At 35.9% G+C, this 20,940-nt stretch overlaps 1 protein-coding gene across 1 annotated transcript in view; it reads right to left on the reverse strand.

The window, feature by feature from the left end:
- The window catches only part of RETREG1 (reticulophagy regulator 1), a 68,262-nt gene that overhangs the window by 32,811 nt on the left and 14,511 nt on the right, over nucleotides 1-20,940 (reverse strand). The window contains exons 2-3 of the mRNA XM_074899538.1: nucleotides 19,968-20,074; nucleotides 18,191-18,221 (exon numbers count right to left, since the gene is read on the reverse strand). Of these exons, the coding sequence (XP_074755639.1) occupies nucleotides 18,191-18,221; nucleotides 19,968-20,074 (138 nt within the window). The remainder of the gene's footprint in view (nucleotides 1-18,190; nucleotides 18,222-19,967; nucleotides 20,075-20,940) is intronic.

Genomic DNA, 20,940 nt, shown 5'->3' on the forward strand with positions numbered 1-20,940 from the left:
TTTAGTCACACGAAGATAGCAAATATTACTCTGGTACGAATATGATAGATCATGCTGGATTTGTCTGACAAACAGAGAAGAGCTGGAGACAGAGTGGTAGATAATCTTACCACTAAGGGTGAATATCTCAACTGCTCTGGGACTTTTTGGCCATGAGATCTTGTTAAACAGCTATAAAAGAAACAGATTTTGGAGGGGGAAGAACAAACACATAATACATCACCTAGCAATTATCTAAGCAATTTCTAAAGATAAGTGAATATTTTCTCAAATCTTTCAAGAGACTCTTTACACACTATTTCACAAAATTATTTTGTTTACTATACATTTCCTACTTACCCTAAGACCTACATAAGGTACTTATGTACTAGTTCATCTGTAATCATGATCTGTACAATTCTGTAAAGTTACATTAAAATGCTTTTTTTTTTTTTTTCCTAGGTATGCATGCTACTCAAGATTTTGAAACCTGCCCCTCCACCTCTCTCTTTTGGTTTGCAGCAATCTGAATCTGTTTCTTCTCAACAACTGGTTTCTTCCCCCACTGAAAAGAGATGAACTATATGAAAGACAGACCAAATAGCAAGATAGCTATACAATGAAATAAGCTTGCATTGAACAAATTGGTCAAAAGATTATAAATGGTTAGGAATGAATGAAGACTTCAAAATATTTTTCAAAAGTGTTGATACAAAGAGTTAAAGCACAAATCTGAGAAGTTTGTTGTGTTTTCTAATATAAGTATTAAACACAGCACAACTTAACGCAAGAAAAACAGACTGCCAGAAAGCTTCTTGTTTAGAAGACAATTCTATATGTAATTGAATTAAGAACATAAGAAGTCACTTGACTACATAGAATCTCTAAGGTAATTAGGACACTCAGAGTCACATACTGACAATGCCTACGTCTAGAAAATTTTGCTGGTATGCTCACAGTTCGCTAAGACAACCCACTACTACTTTGATGCTGCTACCATCATATAAAGAAGAGGATACAAGCCAGTCTTCCACCTAATCATATAATTTATTCTTTAGTGCAATGTACGAAAATCTCACCAGAGAGTAATTAGTGTCATTGCAAGCCATAACTAGATTGAAGTCCAGGTCACCAGTCCTGAATTAGACCTTACAAGCTTAAGGATAAATAACCGCAGGACTTCAAGTACATTATAATGGAAGCACAGCACACAGTTATATATTATTAACACTTTTCATTGACATCAACTCTATTCTTATGTCCCAGCTCAGAGCCAAAGTTTTTTATTAATATTCAGAATTGCTAGCCAAACATTTTCATACTTAATGTGATTCATCTTGAATCCTTCAGGGACACAACCTTTTTCAATGTCTATATAATGAAAGTGAGACAGATTACGACATTATATTGCTTGCTTATCAACTTATTAACATCAATTTATTATCTATTTGTTGGTTTACTGTGTGACAAGAGATAAAGTCTCTAGTGTTTAATATGCCTGATGGTAAAATTACAATCATATTCTCTCCCTTTAAAAAGAGCTTTTTCATTAGAATTGTCTTTGTTCAGTCTCACTGTGGTAGTTTATAAAACTGTGCAAGTGTGACATAAAAAAATACTAGATCATCACTAATGTGACTCAGTTTCAAGGACGTATTTTCATCTGATAGAGCAACTGGTAATCTGTATCTACCTATCAGTACTTTCCAATTCCAACACATGTAACAGCACATTAGCAGATCTGATCTATTTTAATGAAAACAATGAAATGTAAATTTATATAAGCAAAGTTTAAAGTATTTACAAATGAAAACAGATCAGGGAAAAAAATGTTAGAGTGCATGCCATTTCAGAAGGCACATATTTGTATATGGTGATCAACCAGCTTGTTTAAAAAAAAAAAAATAGGAACCCCTCACCACAGTTCATTTTACCATCTCATATTATAGCTCTAACATCTGGAAAGAGAAAACTGACATAAACCCTTGTTAAATGCTAACATCAAAACTTCAAGAAAATAGTCACATAATACCACGGGCAACAACGCAGAAGGGTAAGGTAGGTAACAGCTGCAAGAAACACATTCACATGATGACAATTCATATGTGTACACAACTGCAGACTAGATAGGTTGGCTAATTCTGAGAGGCACTGATGAAAACAAAACTAACTTTATCCCAGAGTGACTGATGTGCCCAATTTCTTACCAGAGTTTCTCCAAAGTAAATACTTGTCAAACCACAACTATTCTGCTCTTTTAATATCCAGCCCTCCATAAACCAACTGCAAATCTAAAGCTATGGAGGCCAATGAAACACCACACAGCTCCACAGAAAAAGCAAGGGGCAGCCAAGACTGCAAAAGAGAACTCAATCCCCACCTGAAATCACACCTACCCCCAAAAAACCCTACAGAGTTAAATGGCTCTTGGGCTAATACAAGTCAAGAAAAGGTTCAGACCAGGAATGATGATCAGTGAAGACCTGCAGCTTAACCTGTTTGTCATCGAGGGCACAGGCAGGTCTGTGATTTAGAGGAATCCTCTGGACTGGTTGGGCGAGTGCTGCCAGAACACTCAGCGTGAAGTGCTGAGCACCCGATAACCTTCACTCTGCCTCAAGAAGATGATAATGCACATGACATTTTGCTGAGAGGCAGACAGCACTACTGGGAAGGGAAATTAACTTCAGTTATATAGACTTTTGTCTCAAAGTATAGAAGACAAATTTTTACTTCCCTGTTCCTTAACTATTAATTTTTATTTAAATTCAGGCCATTGCTAAGGTGGTTTAGAACACATGTATAGAACACCTTGTTTTTCACAGCACACTGGCAGCTCCTATCACTGTTAAAACTTCATCTTCACTCATTTTTTATGGATGCCTAAAGATTTCTAAAGAAATCTTTTTGCTAAACTGTAGGAAATACATTTCAATAGTACATTTCAACTGCCAGAAGACTGAAAAAACAAGCTCTCAATTTAGAAGTTACTTACTCATACATGTATTTTATCTATATAAATCTGTAAAATGCATAATAATTTATCACAGCTTTTGCAATTTCCTTCAGAATCTTGATCTCTGAGGTATCGATGAGAAAGCAACCTTTGCTTTGAAAAACCTTCTCTGCTAATATACAGATCATAGAATATCTCAGGTTGGAAGGGACCCATAAGGATCACTAAATCCAACTCCCGGGATGCTCCCACTGATGTTTGTATAGAGGAGGGAAGTAGAAGGGTGAAAAAAATTTTACTTAAACTTTTACTTTAGTCCAGTGAGGTGAGTTTTTCTTATTTTCAGGAAAAAAAAAAAAAAAAAAGAAACCAACTTTATTTGGGAAATACTCAGAGCACTTTAATACATCATCTTTGAACTCCTTTTCAGGTATTCTGCATTTCTCCTCACCTCACTTCTGTGACTGACAAAGAAAGCCCCAGAAGATCAATTTCCATATACTAAAGCCACTCTTTACAACAAGCCTCTTTATTATGAGTTTTGTTTGGTTACTGATTGATGAAATAAATATTTTCCAAGGTACATGTGGAAGGGTTTTGAGCAAAGTATTTGAAACTAACAAAAAATTATGTTTGTGTCCATTTCAGAAACTTCTTTATATTTCTATTTATCATCAGATTAAGGAGTTATCAGCTGAATTCCCATGTTTTGAGACTTTGATTATAATAATACAAAATAACTAATTTAGCTAACAAGTTAGAACACAAGTTGCCAAGCTACACATCCTAGGAAAATCTTCTGTTTCTGGTGAACTCACAATGGAAACAGCTTTGTTCCTGTACAGCCCTGACATGAGAAGTTCATTCAATAATTGTTCAGACACATTTGGAGCCTTTGCTATCAATATGCAAGACAACAGTCTTACATGCTTTTGTCTCAGTTTGTGTTCCAAGAAAACATATACCTGTATTTGGCTAAAAGTTTTTAAAAATGTTTAGAATAGTATGTTTTTAAAGATCAGACATGGAAACCACAGATATTACTCCTCTGACTGCTTTTATTACTCTGATCTCATGCCTAAACGCATAAAAGCAAGTTCTTAAGGCACACATTGACCTTGCAACTTCCATGGAATGTGGTGGTAGCAACAGTCAGTCAGTCTAACATTGGGCAGCAGGTACCTATCTCACATGCCTGTCTGGGATTTCTCAGACTTTAACATTTATATAAAATTTATTAGCATATACAAATGCAGAACTAAATAGATGTGTTTATTTCAGTCCTACTATGTCACTTAACTGAATAAAAAGTCAATGCTTGTAATGCTTTTTACAAGAACAGCTATACTGGGTCAGCCAAAGATCCATCTAGCCCTGTGTTCTGTCTTCAACAGTTGCCAAAATTGAATAACTGGGGACACCTAAGCAACAGAATAAGAACACGGGAAAATGCCTAGTGATACCTCCATGAAATACAATACAGAGTCCAACAATCTGCAACTCTGAGACTTTCAAAGCCAGTGGTGGTGATCTTTTATTTCATAGCCTTCAATTAATTTTTTTCAAAGAACTGTCCTGTAATTTATATTTTTAATCCACATATAGTTCTAACACTCCCCACAATCCTGTATCAAGGATTTCTAAAGCTTAGCTACATCTTTTTACTATTCCTCAGCCTGCTGCCTGCTATTTTGATGCCTCCTCTTTCCAGTAGTGTATGAGAGAAGTCATGTTCCTTACGGTATCTTAGAGACCTCTAATATATTTCTCCTAAATTATTAGTTTTCTCTTTTGAAAGGCCCTATCTCATTTACTTGTTCTTTATATGGAAATAGTTCTGTATATTTGCTCTACCTTGTTGTTCTGCTCTGGACTTTTTTTCTCCTGTATCTTTTCCTGGGCGGTAGCAGATCAGAACCACACACAGTATTCTGGATGTAGACATACAACAAATTTATGAGTGGCATGTGGCTGTGCTTATTTTTGCCCTGTATGTCTTTTTTACTGATACCTAAGCGTAGATTTAGCCTGTTGATCAATGCTAGTTTTGTGAGAACACATCCTATTCATGAGTGGTTACAGTCATCTTTAGACACCGTTATTTTGTATGTGAATTTAGGACTGGTGTTCCTGCGTAACTTTACAGTTATCTACACTGAATTTCATGTTATTCTACTGTGAAAGAATCCTGTGAGAATCTTTGGTTGGTCCTTGCCTTCATTTACTTGAATAATTTGGTCTCCAGCAAGTCAGGCCATTCCACTATTCACTGCCTCTTCAGGATCACTTATGAGTACATTTATCAGAATGGTTCCAGCACACACTGCTGCAGGATTCGTTCTCCAACCTTTCATTAACATGAAAGCTAGTCATTTACTCTTAATGCTGTTCTCTATATTCCATCTGGGTTTTTTATTCATGGGAGGATCTTCCCTCATATTCCAGAGTTACTTATTTACTTTTAGCTAAAGCCTTTTGGAAATTCAACTTGACTACATCAAACTCTACTCAGCATTCTGTTATAGTTTTCTCATCTGGAGAACGTTAATATTTTACTTTTAAAGAAAGTTTAAAAAAATATTTCTATTACTTTCATAGTGGATATTTTTATAGTCACCATGAAATTCTCTTCAGCATTACCTCACACTATGAACTGACCTACAGTAATGTCAACGGCCACAGCTACGTCAGTGATCTATTAATTGTACTACCAATCCAAGCACTCAGTAAAAAAAGAATGAACTTTTGAAAGAGCATCATTCTACTTATATCAAATCTAAGCTAGGAAAAGGAAGTGTGTGGCTTATAGTGCTGTGATCATAACATTCATGTGGACTTTAGAGAACTTTTGTGGTTTTGTGCTATAGTAAATATTTCTCTCTGAAAAATGCGATTAAACTGAATATGGCTGATCATCCATATTCAAGGAGTGGGAAAACTAGCAGAGCATGAAAAACATAATGACCATATGCTACCCTCTATTTTCCTCGGTGTAAAAAGAAAAGATGGATAGCTTTACAGAGCTGCTTTCCAGCATTATTTAGAATCTAAAACATCTTGGAATATTAACAAAAGAAATTATTAGGGCACAAAATATTATTTCAATAGGTAAATATGCAACATGTCTTCTGCCAGTAAGAAAAAAGAAAAAAAAGGAGATTCAGGGAAGGAATATCATAATATTTGTTTCAAAACAGCCGAGCTGTTTCATTCAACTGTATGTCGAAACACCTGAAAGAATATAATATGTTATTCTGCTGATAGGCTCACATGCTTCAACAAAACTGTGTGCCAGGACATTCCTTACTAAATTAGTGACTAATCAGATGTTGTGCTAGGAAACACACCCTCACGTGTTACAACCACCCAAGCATCTGTAACATTAAAAAAAAAAAAAAAAAAAAGAGAGACAACTATAGGTTCTCATGCCCCCTATAAATAATTTCCATCGTGCGTTTTGTAATCTAATGCTTGTATTTGGCAAACTACATGCAATTAAAGGTCAAAACCTGACTACTATATAAATTCTACTCTACTTACTCTGATCCTTCTCCTGACTATCACTGTTCTAAAGATTCCAAGCAATGATGTCCTCTTCCTTCCATGGCAGCAATTAGTATATATTTCTAAATACCTTGTTTCATTAATCATAATTGTTTCTTTCTTTTTTAATCAAGTTCTCAAATTAACCAAATTTGCTTGTTTCATTTTCCTTCTTATTACCCTCAGATTTCAAATATGCTTTATAAATTTTTTAGAATATGAAAACTTGACAGGAATCTGGAACAAACCAGATTCTTCTCCTCAGAATAATTAAATAATAAAAGCAGAATGTCTGCCTACAGGAAACAGGTAATATATAACAATATCAAAAGGAGAAAAAAGCAATTTGTACTTGCAGGGGAAAACCACCTTTTTCATGTTTTTGCGTTTGGCATAAGCCATACCATTTGCTTTGCATGCAGTCTTTAGTGATAATATGAAAATACAGAATATGGTTAAGCTTACTACCTGTTTTTATGGAGTTTTTTTATCAAATATCATTTGACTTGTGTTTAAGAACAGCAACTCCAGAATGAAACAGTCCCTTTTTTTTCTTAATCCTAAAGGCAGTCTCTATTTAAAGTAACACTGGGGGCTCCCTGAATGCTATAGTTTATAAATACCCTTTAAGATGACAAGTCAAATGACTTCAGGATTGTAAGTTATGTCTCGCAGTTGTTCAACTGTTAAAATGGAAAGCGGTAAGAATAGAAAAAAAATACCGATGGCGAAAATGTTACATGTGCTATGGAATAAACATTGGGAATAGGACACATGAACATTTTAACATTAATCTTTCCACTTAAATTTACTCTCTACCCTTTAAAAAGGTCAGTTTAGTGAACTTCTCTCCTGATGAGCAATTTGAGGTCTGTCGTTCTGTTCAAAGCTCTGCACTGATCGGAAATGCAGTCTTACTCTACTCATGTTCTCCCTGGTACCGGCTGCAATGATATTCTTTTGGTTTAGGCATTAATAATAATTCAGTGTAACCCACCTAATTATAAAGAAAATTTAAAAATATATACAAAATGTGAAAAATATTAACATTACATTTGCAAGCAGAACAAGTCTCTAAGACAGGCAAACATACCCAGCAGCTCTGTGGCTGTTCCTGGACTAGGCAGTAGCTAAATTTATTGTATGGTATAACCCTGCAAAGAGTTACAAAAAGGATGTTTTGACTGTATGTCAGTTTTCGTTCTCTTTAACAGGGCTTGGTACCTTGCTACTCTAAAAAATTACTAATACTTGTTAACCAATTCAAAGAAAAAATAATGTGCAGCTAAGGTCTACCTGTCTAGATGTTTTACTCAGTCTGCCTAAGATCGCTAAAATCTTTTAACTAGAAGATAGCCTGCCAACTCTGAGAGTTGCCCTAAGAAAGGATATTCTTTAGAAGGATGTGACTTCTTCCAGTTTGCACTGTCTGCAAAGTCATGGAATACAGTACCTCCACTTGAAAATAAGGTATTGAAGATTGCACTCCAACCAGTAACCTAGTGTTAGTTCCAGTGTACTGATATGCAGCTACTTCTGCACAGTCACAGCTACAAATGATGAGACATTTGACGTGGATTCCCACCATAAATTAGAAAATTCCAGAATACCAAACACTTGTTCAAAAGTCTTTATGGACCAGGGAAAAACAGAGGTAGGGAGTGATGAGTTCTTCTGTTCAGAATGATGCAAATGCTTCCAAGTCTTCTCCTTTCCCTGTCTGAGCCAGGTAGGAAGATTTTTGCTGCCCTTCAAGAGGCAATTCATGACTTGAGCTTAAATTCAACATGTGAGTTGAAGTACACCTGTCTAAGAATGAACATTACTTTTTGGCTGTCATTTTATAAGAGTATGTCCAAAACTTTTGGGTCCTTCTAGTGGAAGGATCTTTATGTAGGATGAGGGGTCTTTCTCACTTTCCCCCACATGCACTTTATTCCAAGTTTCAGTTTCTTACTGAGGAAATACCTGTCAATCACATCCTTGGACAGGTTTTCTTATAATGCTATTTAGGCCAGCAGCCAAAATATAAGTATACCCTTCTACACCCTGCCTCTGAAGTATGCTACTTATAATAAACACGTTGTAAATATAAACAAGTAAAAAAAAAAAAAAAAAAGCAAAGCAAGGGCTTTATACTGAAGTGCAGTAATATTTAGAATTGATTGCAATATATGAAGTGTGCCTGCCAGTAACAGACAACTTCCAAGCAGCTTTGAAAAACACTTAAGGAAAGAATAACAGACACTATAGTTAGCATGAGAAACCTGATCTGCTCAAAAATGGTCAGAGAACAAGATTTTCTTAGATTCAGGAGGTACCCAAATATTGTCCTTTTTCCTTTAACTCATGTGATACTCTCTGTGGGGACCTCGCACCCCACAACAAGCAAAGATTAACTGCTTGCTTCAGGAGGAGTCCCTAAAGACAGAAAAAGTGATCTAAGATGGTACCAACTCCTCTGCAGTTTTTAAGATACAGTTTTTCTATAGACATCTTAACAGGCTTAAGAAAGCAACCCACTAAGATGGGATAAGCGAATACTTTAAGAGAAGCTTGTAGCTTTCATTGTACATCCAAAGTGTGGTCCACAACTCAGCACAGAAGAGTATGTTTTGTTTGCCCTGTAATTAGACTTCTAAAGTCCAATTTTCTCTGCTGCTGAAAAATACTGGCACCAATATTGCTGTAGCAGTAAGAAACATGAAAATATTAGGAAGTGAAGGACACCTCTAAACTGCCTTGCTGAAAGCTGGGAAAACTTGGCAAATGGCCTACAAGTGCACTGTACAAATCAGCAAGTTCAACTGCAGCACCTGCCATACTTGCTCTTGTCTATGGTGGAAGAGTAGATCTAAGCACTTGTTATTGGGATAGTGGAAAGTTAAGAAAGGGACAAGTGGCATGGGAGAGCTCCAGAATAGCACTAACCATTTTAGCAAATTTTTTTCTGAATCTCTGGCTTGTTTCACCACTCACCTCCTCTATAGAATTTTCTGTATTTGCTTTATCACTCTCCTTTCAACTCTCATCAGCTTCCTGAAGTTGGTTTATTTTCTTAGTGCTGGAAACCAGCTGAACTAAAAAAACCAAACCACCTGCAATTCTATGTATCTTGTACTTAATGTTTAGTTAATACCGTGATCAAAAGAAACATTTTATCATTACAATAAACATAACAATAAATAAAGATGTGAGATAGCCTAGGTGATAGTAGGGAGGTTGCATTTTTCCCCCAGTGACAATAATCCGGGTATTACGTGACGTGCCAGCGAGCATGACACAGAGCTATCAGAACTGGGTCAGCTCAGAATTAGCAGTTCTTAGGTTGTTCACAACATACAAATCTACCTGGCTGTGCTCACAGACACCTTTAAAAGAACTGCATTTTTGACACAGCAGAGCCAGAAGCAAAACTCTCATGAACAATTCCACAGTAACTGCAGTTCCATACTTCAAAAAATTAAACACAGAATAGAGTTGGAAATTGCTGAAGAAAAGCTGCCTTATGTTTAAATAAAAGATGACGAACAAAGGCTGTATTTCCATCCTCCCATCATTACAGAGCTAGCATTTTTCAACTGAGTGTAACAGTTAATTTTTACAAATGAGTAACAAAGGAAAATAATTACTGAGTCACTCTTGCACAGGATGCAGAATACCCTGCAGTTTGCAAAGATTGCACTTACATTGGGTATTAAAGTATTTCAAACATAGTTTATTTACATACAGTAAAAATACATGTCTCACTGTGCTGGTGCCCAGATGAACTTTTCTCCAACATGGATGAAAAGTGGCAAAATCATAGAATCATAAAATTATTTAGGTTGGAAAAAAACTTTAAGATCAAGTCCAACTGTAATTCTAAGTAGAAGGTTTTTTAGAAGCCTCCACATGAAATCTCCTGAGGTTATTCCACGAAATTACTCCTGATTTATTTAAGGCATAATATTTATCTCTGAGAAGATAAAAACAATACTTCAAAACAAAAAAAAAATCAAACAACATGATAGAAATTACTGAAATCTCCTGTCTGTAAGAGATTAGCAAGACAAAAAAGCAACTGTCAAATCAGACTATGTGAGGTGTTCTCAAAATTTTAAATATTTGTATAAAAACACTTTTGTTATCAGAAGAACAGAAGACAAAACATTTCCCAGAGGTAAACAACAGTAATCTTCTGAATGACTCCCTAGTATCTCCATGGTGAAAAACCAAAATGTACAATATGAAAATCTTTCAGAGCTCCCTAAATAGGATAAAAAAAAATAGTTCTTGATAATTTTGACTACAACTAGGTAGTGGGTTAGAGGAAGAGACAGGATTGTAGGACAAATTAAAAGAGTAATAAATTTCTCAAGGAATTATAGTTTATGAAGTTAAAACTAGAAAAAATAGGGCTATCTAAGCAATTTCAGTTCAGCTGCTCTCACTTGGGTGCTCAGAGAGATACCGACCAAGTTAGTAACACTGCTGAGAAGCAGTTAAAGCAGTCAGCAAGGATTATTCAATATCCAAAGAAGTAAAAAAGGCCTATTTCTTTTAGAGAAGTGCATAGCCTGTCCTAAAAATGGAAGCGTACATCTCAACTGTTGCAATGTTTTTGAATATTTCCTATACGACACTTAAAGGCAAACTGCAAAAACACAGTTTATATGCAATCCCTATAAGATAACTTCATGTTTAATTGAAAAGCCATACCAAGGGGCAGGTATTTGAAGTATACTGGGCTATTGGAATTTATCTCAGATTGATATGTCCTTAGCGTTTTCATTCAGTATCTGCACTAATCTTTCAGATGACTGAGTGGCAATACTCTGGGAGGAGTGGCAGGCACTGTAGAGGACAGAATCAGGGTTCAAAGAGGAGCTCAAACTGGAAAATGGCATGAAACAATCAACCAGCCAAACTCATCAGAGACATACTGTATTTGCAAGCCAAATGCATACATGCAAAATGGAAAACAACTTACTAAAGAAGAAGTGCAGTGAAAAAGGAGAATGTTCCCATCAGAATATAAGCTACTTGAGTTATTCACAATAGTCTTAGAAAAGATAAATCTATGCCTGGGGTGCATTTACAAGACATTTATGATATACAGCACAAGTCATCTCTTTTACCTAACACTGATAAGGCCTTGGTTTGAGCATCATGCTAGAAGCAATACAGATACTCAAATATGAATGATAAAAGTTTCTGAAAACATAACTCACTACTCAGCAAATATTAAACTAGGTTGATGGAAGACATCCTTGTAAAAAAAGTTAAAGAAGCCCCAGTAAAATTCTGTTGGTCCTTTGTTACTTCCTCAGAAGTTACTCTTTTCTTGCAGCCACGATAATGTTTCTCCTTTATTTTTAACTAATAGGGACGGAAGGCAAACAAGGCTTACAGAAAGAGGGATGCAATATTTGTTTGGTAGTAGTGAAGAGGCTGGACTATTCCAACATTTTATCCTCATCTCTTCCATGCATCCTCCATAATGAAAGATGAGTTGAGCTCCTGGAGATGAGAGGGAGAGGAAAATGTCTTGTGATGGCTAAGGCAGAATCCTGTTATAACCAGATTACTAGAGAACCACAGACAGTAGGTCTGACTTCAAAAGTCTACAAAACCACTCTATGTGAGAAGAAATCAGTTATATGCAGCACACATTATTTCTGGCAAATATAGGAAAAAAAAAACAACAGCCAAACAAACCAACTACTTCTACCAGTGAGATACATAACACCTACAAAGGCTGCACCATCTCCTTTGTTTCTCCTCCCTTTAAACAAAAAAGAACCAACAAACCAAAAAACAAGGGTGTGTAGGAAAATGTATCAAACATGTCTTCAAACTTTGTGACAGTTTTGCCAAAGTGACAGCTTTTCTACTGAGGTATCATTATTTTCTGTTCCTGTAAGAAAATGAATACACAAGTTTTATCAGAATGCTGATTTTATTTACCAAATGTAAAAACAAACCCTGAAGAACACATTACCTGGGAAGCGAGCTAACAGCTTGGAAATAACTAGCCAGAAAGCAGGAATAAAGTCACACAACATAAAAAAAGAAAGGAAAAGAAGTGTCAAGATGTTTTTGCAATGTAGACAATTCTTTCTGTAATCTGCAGGAAGTTTAAGCATTTATAAATAATATGACTTTATGATTTGAAAAAAAATCCCACCATGCATATTTCTAGCAATACGTGCACTGTGACAGTGCATCATATAAAATATAATTACAATTTGATACTTGAACAGTACAGTGGCTACTGAATAAATAAACCAGGTTTAAACTGTAAATTCAATTTCAATTTGCTAAGACTACAGTTCTGCAAGTATGCATCCACTTTCTTCAAGTTTTTTATATTAACAAAAACTGGGAGAATCATATTTTTAAGGAGAATTTTAAGGTATGTTATTCAGCCATATATATATTCCAGCACAAACTCATACAAATATTTGAGCTGAAATGAACAGCAAACACTATAAAATACCAGAAGAGACAGTCTTTGAGTACACTAGATACCTTGAAATTATATTGAAGCAACCGAAGAAGGAAATATTTGTACTCTGAAACCTATTTTTATCTATTTATCTATTAGACTATATAATGCCCTCTGCCTTCCTGTAGATCCACAGGAAGCTTTTTCTTCAGTCTGTTACCAAATTTCATGCAGTTGTGTACAGCCACGTGGAGAATGGATCTCATGTGGATGACCAATACTAGACTGAGAGACTGCACAACAGAAACTGATACTGATAGTCCCATGTTTCAGTACTGACTTACCCACATGACTGGCCTTGGCTTCCATTAGCTTTGCTCCTATCTATAAGACCAAGGAAATGGACTAACAAGCATAAATACTTCCGTTACAACCTTGATTCTATCTAGATTTCCTAATGGAAAAAGACCTCTTATTTCATAATCTGCTCATCTGCAAAGAGGTCTCTTCACAACATCCTCAAGGACAGAATATTTTTCTTGAGATATTAAGCAATGCATTCTCAAGGTCTCAAGAGTGATCTGAATACACAATCATACTGTGCTGGAAATTAATTTCAGAGAAACTGCTTGCACACACAAAGAAACAGCGGCAAATCTAGTCACCATGCTTGTTTGCTGAGCTCTGCAGTTGTTACTGCTGTGGAATGGTATTCCAGCACATTGGTGCAAGAGTCAGCTTCTTATTGTAAACACAAGCACTAGTCAATGGCATCTTTAAGAGAGACAAACTTTCAGACCAGCAGGGAATAATGACACAAGGGTTGTAAATGCTCCTACCCATCTCACCATCTTAGGGTTACTGTACATATTCAAGGGAAACAAAAAGTCACCATTAAAGTACAATGAACCTGACCAGCCAACAGATACTTCATTTAGGACAAAATGAATCATGCTCTATATCTCACAAAGTATTTCAACTCTTTCTCCATTGATCATGTCACAAGACTAGGCAGACTACGTCAGAAATCTTTAGGCAAATTACTTGTAGATTGACTTAAGCAAACTCAGCAGGCGATGCATATGCAAATCAGAGGTATGTAAAGCCTCGGACATAATAAATGAAGCATGGTAATTACATGAAAGGGGGGATTGTCATATTTGTCTTAGTGATAACATGAAGAGTTTCTTCCACTGTTGTCAGTGACATATTAGGAATAATTTTGCACAAGTGCCTTATGGAGTACTGAATAGATTAAAAAGATTTTTTTCTTCTTCTTCTTCTTGACAAAAAACAATAACCACACATTGTGTGAAGTCTGTCAAGCTCTGAATGGGGCTAGTACAGAACACTGTTCTTCAGACTGCACTGACTATTGCAATGCATACAAACATCTATGAGCTGTGCTGATGCAAGTGTGGAATTTGTGTAGGTCAAAAGATGAATTCAGGTCTTGGAAAGTTATAACCTGAATTTGAAGCTGATCTGTCGCAACAGGGATTTAGCATCTGCTGGTGCAATAATGGTTGTGGTTCCCTACCAAGCAGTAACACTCCCCTGGAAGCAGGCAGCAACTTTGATGGCTCCAGGAGTCCCCAGGTATCCCCACAGTTAACTCTCATAAAAGGAATCCATGAAGGAGGGACTAGAGGAGGGCGGTGGCATGAAACAGGAATGTCCCGGGCTTGGACAATAACCTCTGTGCATCTGTTTGTAACCTTCTGTCAGTGAAGGCTATGATCTTAGAAATATCCCAGTTGGCTAACTACTGAGCTTCAAGAGAGCTTCAATATCAACGCATGGTTTTCAACATCAAGCCCTAAATTGCTTCAAGAGAGCTGTCAGTTAAAAGCTGCAACCAAGATGTGTCTTTTTTCTTGTAATGTTCTCGTTCCTTCTTACAGAAGTCTAAGTCTTGATCAGTCTGATCATATTGGCAGTAGTGGATAAGACAGGCAGTTCAGAGTGCTGTGCTTTCTTATTTTTCCCCCCTCTTGGGACCAGAAAAAAGCATGCACATCTATCTGGAAGGAAAGCCCCCCTCTGGGAAGAAAAAGTCTTTCTTTCAAACTACAGGGCCAGGAGAACCCTTTTAGGACTTATTTTCATGGCCTAAAGAATTATAATCAAGATGCTCAATGTGTAACAATGTAGTAAGTACTACACACCTACTGCAGTCTGGGCGGCTGATGGGGCTATTAGTGCAGTAGCAAGCTTAACACCATCTTTGGTCAGGTAAGTCTCTTCCTAGAAGTCAGTAGCTTTAATTTGTTTAAGAAAATGATAAAACATAAGTGGACCTGAAAACTAGCTATGCACAAGTGCCATTTTCACAGCATTAAATCTTCTGTTTCTGGCTTATTCTCTTCAGTCACTCTTTGATGGCCATTTTAAAGAACTGTTGCTTAGTCTCTTCTCAGGCTGCAACTGATTATTTTTTAGGCTTGCTATAAAAGGCTATTTTTCAATTAATATTAATTTGACCTCCTTAAGTTTGACCACTCAAGAAATGAAGGTGTGCCAGAATTCCTGAGCACTGAGCAGAATTATTGTATCTACTAGCACTGACTAGAGAAGCATCAAGTTTCAAAGAAATCTTGCTAGGATAGAAAGAAATAAAACCGCTTTATAAAGAGAAAGAGCAATTTAACATGTGACCTTGTCCAGTGGTCCTTTAACAGCTGTTACCCATTTTTTAAAAAGGCAAGATAGCAGTAGAGAAGTTCCTCAGAAACAGAAGCAGATTCAGAAACAGAATGTGCTACAAGAGCCCGCTTCACTGAGAAAGGTTCAGGATGAGATCTCACCTTGCTTCAGTCTGAAAATTTTTACTTAAAGTAGTATTAAATGACTCCATTAGAAATATAAGCACAGATCATCTCACATAGACACATTCTACATGGGAGACAACTAGCATTCTCCATTTGAATTATGGCAATGAAAAAGAAATGAGGCTATGCTTGCTTTAACTAGTCAGCAGTGCTCAGCAAAGATGAAGGGGAACCAAAAGCAAGTGCAATAAATTATCTTTACTGAAGGCCTCCAGTCTCTGATGCCTGGAGTGTATGTGCTGCAGAAGGGATGCACAATGCACATGAATATTAAAAAAAATGCAAGTTCCAGAACAGTGATAATCAAACATTCACCCTCTGACTACCAACTACCAAGCTTCACCTGCAAAAATAATAGTACAAACCACATCATTTCACTATTAAAATCATCATAAAGCTGTGCCACCATTTATGAAACTTCATAGTGCAATAGTGACTGATTAGTATTTTCAAAACCAGAATTACATTAACACAAAGGTAAAGCAGGAAACAAGTCCGTTCAGGTCATTTGTTATTTTCTGACGGTATCAATTTTGATAAACTAAACTGTGTGTGGCAATGCTGACAGGCACCAGAATTGGTCATTTATGCAGTGAAACCATTAAAAATAGCTCTTGGCACAGTTTTGGCACATGCTAACTAGCACCTTCCTAAACAACCCAAGGTAGTTTCAAAGTTGTCACAGACGAGGAATCCTCTCCTGCCTGCACAGGGCCATTCTACATGGACTGTAAGGCAATGAAGTGCTACAGACACAGTTGTTTTGAGGCTGTGGGCCATGATGCCAGAGAATGATCACAAACATGTTTCATTTAATAGAATAGGCATTGCCTCTCATTCAAAGTACCACAAAGCTACTTTTTTTTTTCTCTGTATGTTATTTAAGAGTGTGTGATTCTCTGCTGGGTAGTGGTTTTTGTAAACAGTATGGGGATACATTTAACGCAGCCTGTTTATATAAGATAACATGAAAACAGTTTTTCATTATCCCATCTTGAGTAAAATGAAGCACAACCATGCACCCAGTCTCAACATCTTACAGCAGTTCTTCCAATTTCAACACAATCAACAAGCATGTTTATGTTAGCATTCAGAAAAAAGAGAAAACCAAACACCCACCCACAGTGCAAACAAATGCAAAGTCTTTACATGAATTTATGAAAGTTCTAAATGAAAGCTAGGGTGCAACAGTTGAAATTTCATTTATGTTAAATAACCTCTCTTAAAGCTGCCTTAACACCAGAGGTCTGTGAAGTGTCTGAAGCAACATCTATTTTTAGAGAAGGTATGCAAGAGCCAGAGAACTGCAAACCAGTAAAGACTCATCTCTGCTCTGTGCAAACTGTCAGGAAATCTAATAAAGGACACGCATGCCTGTCCTATGGCATGCTGTAAAGGACAACACATCAAAAACCTTCTGTGCTTTCAAAGATTCAAACAGCTTGTAGATGAACACTGATATCCAAAAAAATTCACCTGGATTTCTGAGAAGGCTTTCAACAAGGTCTCTCATCAAATGTTCTTATCAAGATTGAGAAGTCATGGGATATGAGGAATTATTCTGGTAAAGATGGAGACCAAATGAAAGGAATTGCAGAACTTTAACTGCAGAAGAATAATGCCTTAAATACAGAGACTTTTATTCTGAAAATGGATTGTCTATAAACCATTTAGAGACATTGTTTACACTGCAAACAAATCAATTCTATACCCTACACTAACAACATAACATAAACATTTGCCTGTGGACTGAGACAGCCCAATGGCAAGTCAACAGACACCACAATTACTAATTTCTATTCCTATGGGTATCAGCTAGTATTTATTTGAAATTATAATGATCAATTACTTGCATTGGCTACTACAGAGGCACAGAGAAATGCCAGCAAGCTTACCTACTTCTAGACAGTACTGGTATAATTATGTTCTAAAAGAAAGTTACCTCATTAACCAACACAGTATTTTTTTCCTAATAATCAGCTTCAAAGAAAACACTAATTCCCAGAAAACACAACGCATGATAATCCCACTGTAAGAAAAAGCATTTTTAAAAGTTGTGCTGGTTTTGGCTGGGATAGAATTAATTTTCTTCATAGTAGCTAGTGTGGGACTAAGTTTTGGATTTGTGCTGGAAACAGTGTTGATAACACAGGGATGTTTTCATTATTGCTGAGCAGTGCTTACACAGAGTCAAGTCCTTTTCTGCTTCTCACACCACCCCATTTTAATATGCTACGGCATACTTTAATGTAACTTAAATCAGAAAAAATAAACTTCCTACAAAGTTATTGAAAATTAAAACTGATGAACAAGCAGTATTAAACTTAGAAAAGACCCTAAGATCAAAATAATTCAGTTCTATTATAATTAGAGTGAAAATAGACTTTTTAAAATTCCAGACTAACTGTAAAAAAAGAGAAATAAAATAACATATGTATTTAATATACCTACTTGCCAGTGATGGTCCTCCAAAGCTGTGCACCTGCAATTGTGGGAATGTAAAATAAAACACAATGCATTAAAACAGAAACAATATTTTTTTTTTCTTTAAAGTATGTTCAAATTTGGGACAAAATGATTAAGGCAGTGTCTGTAACAGTCAAAACAGAAGGGGTACATTAACTTTAGAGTTACAGTTCTCAAACTGTTTTCTGTAAACATACTGGTTAAAAATGTAAATGGAAACAATCAGTATCACATTGCTACATTTTCGCATGGAAAATAACCAACATAACTTACGCTTTACAGCTACAAACTGACAAACACTTCCTACATTCCTTATGAATCTGTAATAGTCTTGCCATCTAGTGGCTGGCGGGAAGTGTGAAGCAGCTACACAGAAGTGTTACACCAGAAAGAATTTTTTTAATGCTTTTTGGTGCGGCACTTCACTGATTTCAAGTCACTACAGCAAGATTTCTACAGTATTACTTCAATTGTTCTTGACCTAATTGTTCTTGACCTCTGCGTACAAAGCCATGAAAGGCAATAGCAAAATAAAAAAGTTAACTATAACAAAAGAATCATTCTGTAAACTGGGGAATGCAGGTCTTCCTAGTGTCATCTGTGATGAATGGTTAAACAATCACACAGAAACAGGAGTGAAACACAAATGAAGATGGGATGGTGTTCTTACTTTCTAGGCTTGGTGAATATTGGTACAACTTGGATTTTGTCAATACAAAAATATTTAGTAATTACAGCTAAGAGAGAAATTATGTAAAACACCACCTTCCAACTAGTGAGGTATTCAATATTAATGGTGATTTATACAATACAGAGCTTTAAAAATCAATTTTTCTAAGCTTTATAAAAGTCATCCTCTGAGCTTGTAATGCTCAGGCAGGAAACAGAATGGTAATGAAGACTCCAGAGAAGGCTTCAGAAAAGGTTGTGAGTAACTGCTGTAATTTAGCAGGGCTTTGCCAGTCAGAAATGACATGGTAGTACATCAAAGATGCTTCTCTGATACCTATTTTCTGCTTTTGTACTATATTCAGGTGATTTTTTCAAACACACTGCATGGGGATTCAACATCAAATGAAAGGCAAAATAAGACACTTGAAAAAAAAAAATCTTCCTTACAATGAAAATTACAGACTGATAGTGAACATTTTGCCAAAGAATTTTCAAGACGGTAATGAAGTACAGGACAGGAATTAAAAAAAAGAACAAACACCAGCCCAGCCAACAAACTCAAAATCCCTTTCAAACTTAGCTGTAATCACATAAGACTTTATACACAGTGGAAACTAAACACTACATAAAGTAGAAAAAAATACTGCTCACTCGTATTTCAACTGTGCTAACATAGGTAATTTCTTAATCTATTTACAAAGCTGACCAATTTATACTGGGTATCCCAAACTTTCCAACAACAATATTTAGAGTAATGTCAGAAGTACAAATGTTTAGGATAACTTTGTATTTTAGAAAATAATGCATTTTCAGACCTAGCAGTTAAGAAACAAGAATCATTGTTCACTGATACCAATTATACTCATGCTAAAACAAATCTCCTCATGACCTTTCTATAAAATATAGCAAAACTTCATTGAAAATGGTAATAGATCATTATAGATATATATCTATAATAGATCATTATTTCTGTCTGAAATTAGCTAGTATTTTACAATAATCGTAGTACTGAAGTGGATTTAGTAATGAACTAACATGCTCTGAATTACAGGTGTTTAAGCAAGGAACTCTATCAGTATACATTCTATACCTTTTAACCTCGAGAACACCAAATCCTTTATTATCTGAAGAATTAGCACTCCAAGTATTATGAGAGAAGTCAGATGATACACTCTCCAAGGGGTCAGTGCAATAAACCTAGAATGTCAAGAAATAAACAAATGTTAAATACTTTTAAACTCACTGGAAGCATATGGAAATTCACAGCTGTTATTAGTACTGAAAATAAAGAGGAAAAAATAGACTGATATTACATTAATTGAATTTCGTTTCTCCCCACCACCTTTTCACAGGAAACAAACATTGAGAGCACGGGATTTTTATACAAATAAAACAATAAGATTTTTCATACAAGATTTCTATACAAATCATACTTTCAAATGCAAAGATAAAGTAAAACTGTATAATTCATGGCATAATACTCAAACTCGTCTTCATAATGAACTTTTGTGAATTTTGCTTTTCATTACATAAATTTTTAGAACATGCCTCGTCAAGTCAAACAGACCTAGAATCAGAATGTATGATTTATAGTCTCATACACTGCCGACTGCTATCCAGGTGTGTTTGGAGATTAGCTCTTCTGTTTTACTGATAAATAACTCACAAAAAAAGGATGTGAAATATAAAGGAATTCAAACTAAATAATATTTTTTTAAAAAGCTGAAGTATTTTAACAGCTTGTTTCAAGTACTTTAAATCAGAGATCTGAATACAGATAATGAGCACATTAATATCTTTTTCCAGGTAAAAGCAAAACCAATTAACTTTAAAAAAAAAAAGTTGAGGATAGCCAAAACCAGTAAGAAGCCACTGCTCATGGCAGTGGATCAAATGAAAATGCCAAGAGAAACAAAATCATACAAAGCTGAGAGGTTTCCAAGAAACTTCTTGGATTTGAAACCAGGGCAACTGGCCACCCAACTAGTTGCTGTTGCAGAGTTTTTCTGCAAAAAAGAGGGGGAAGGGAAGTGAAAAGGAGTAGCAAGCATGGCCACTGGAGG

The sequence above is a fragment of the Athene noctua genome, chromosome 2 (genome assembly GCF_965140245.1).
Source record: "Athene noctua chromosome 2, bAthNoc1.hap1.1, whole genome shotgun sequence".
Taxonomy (NCBI): domain Eukaryota; kingdom Metazoa; phylum Chordata; class Aves; order Strigiformes; family Strigidae; genus Athene; species Athene noctua.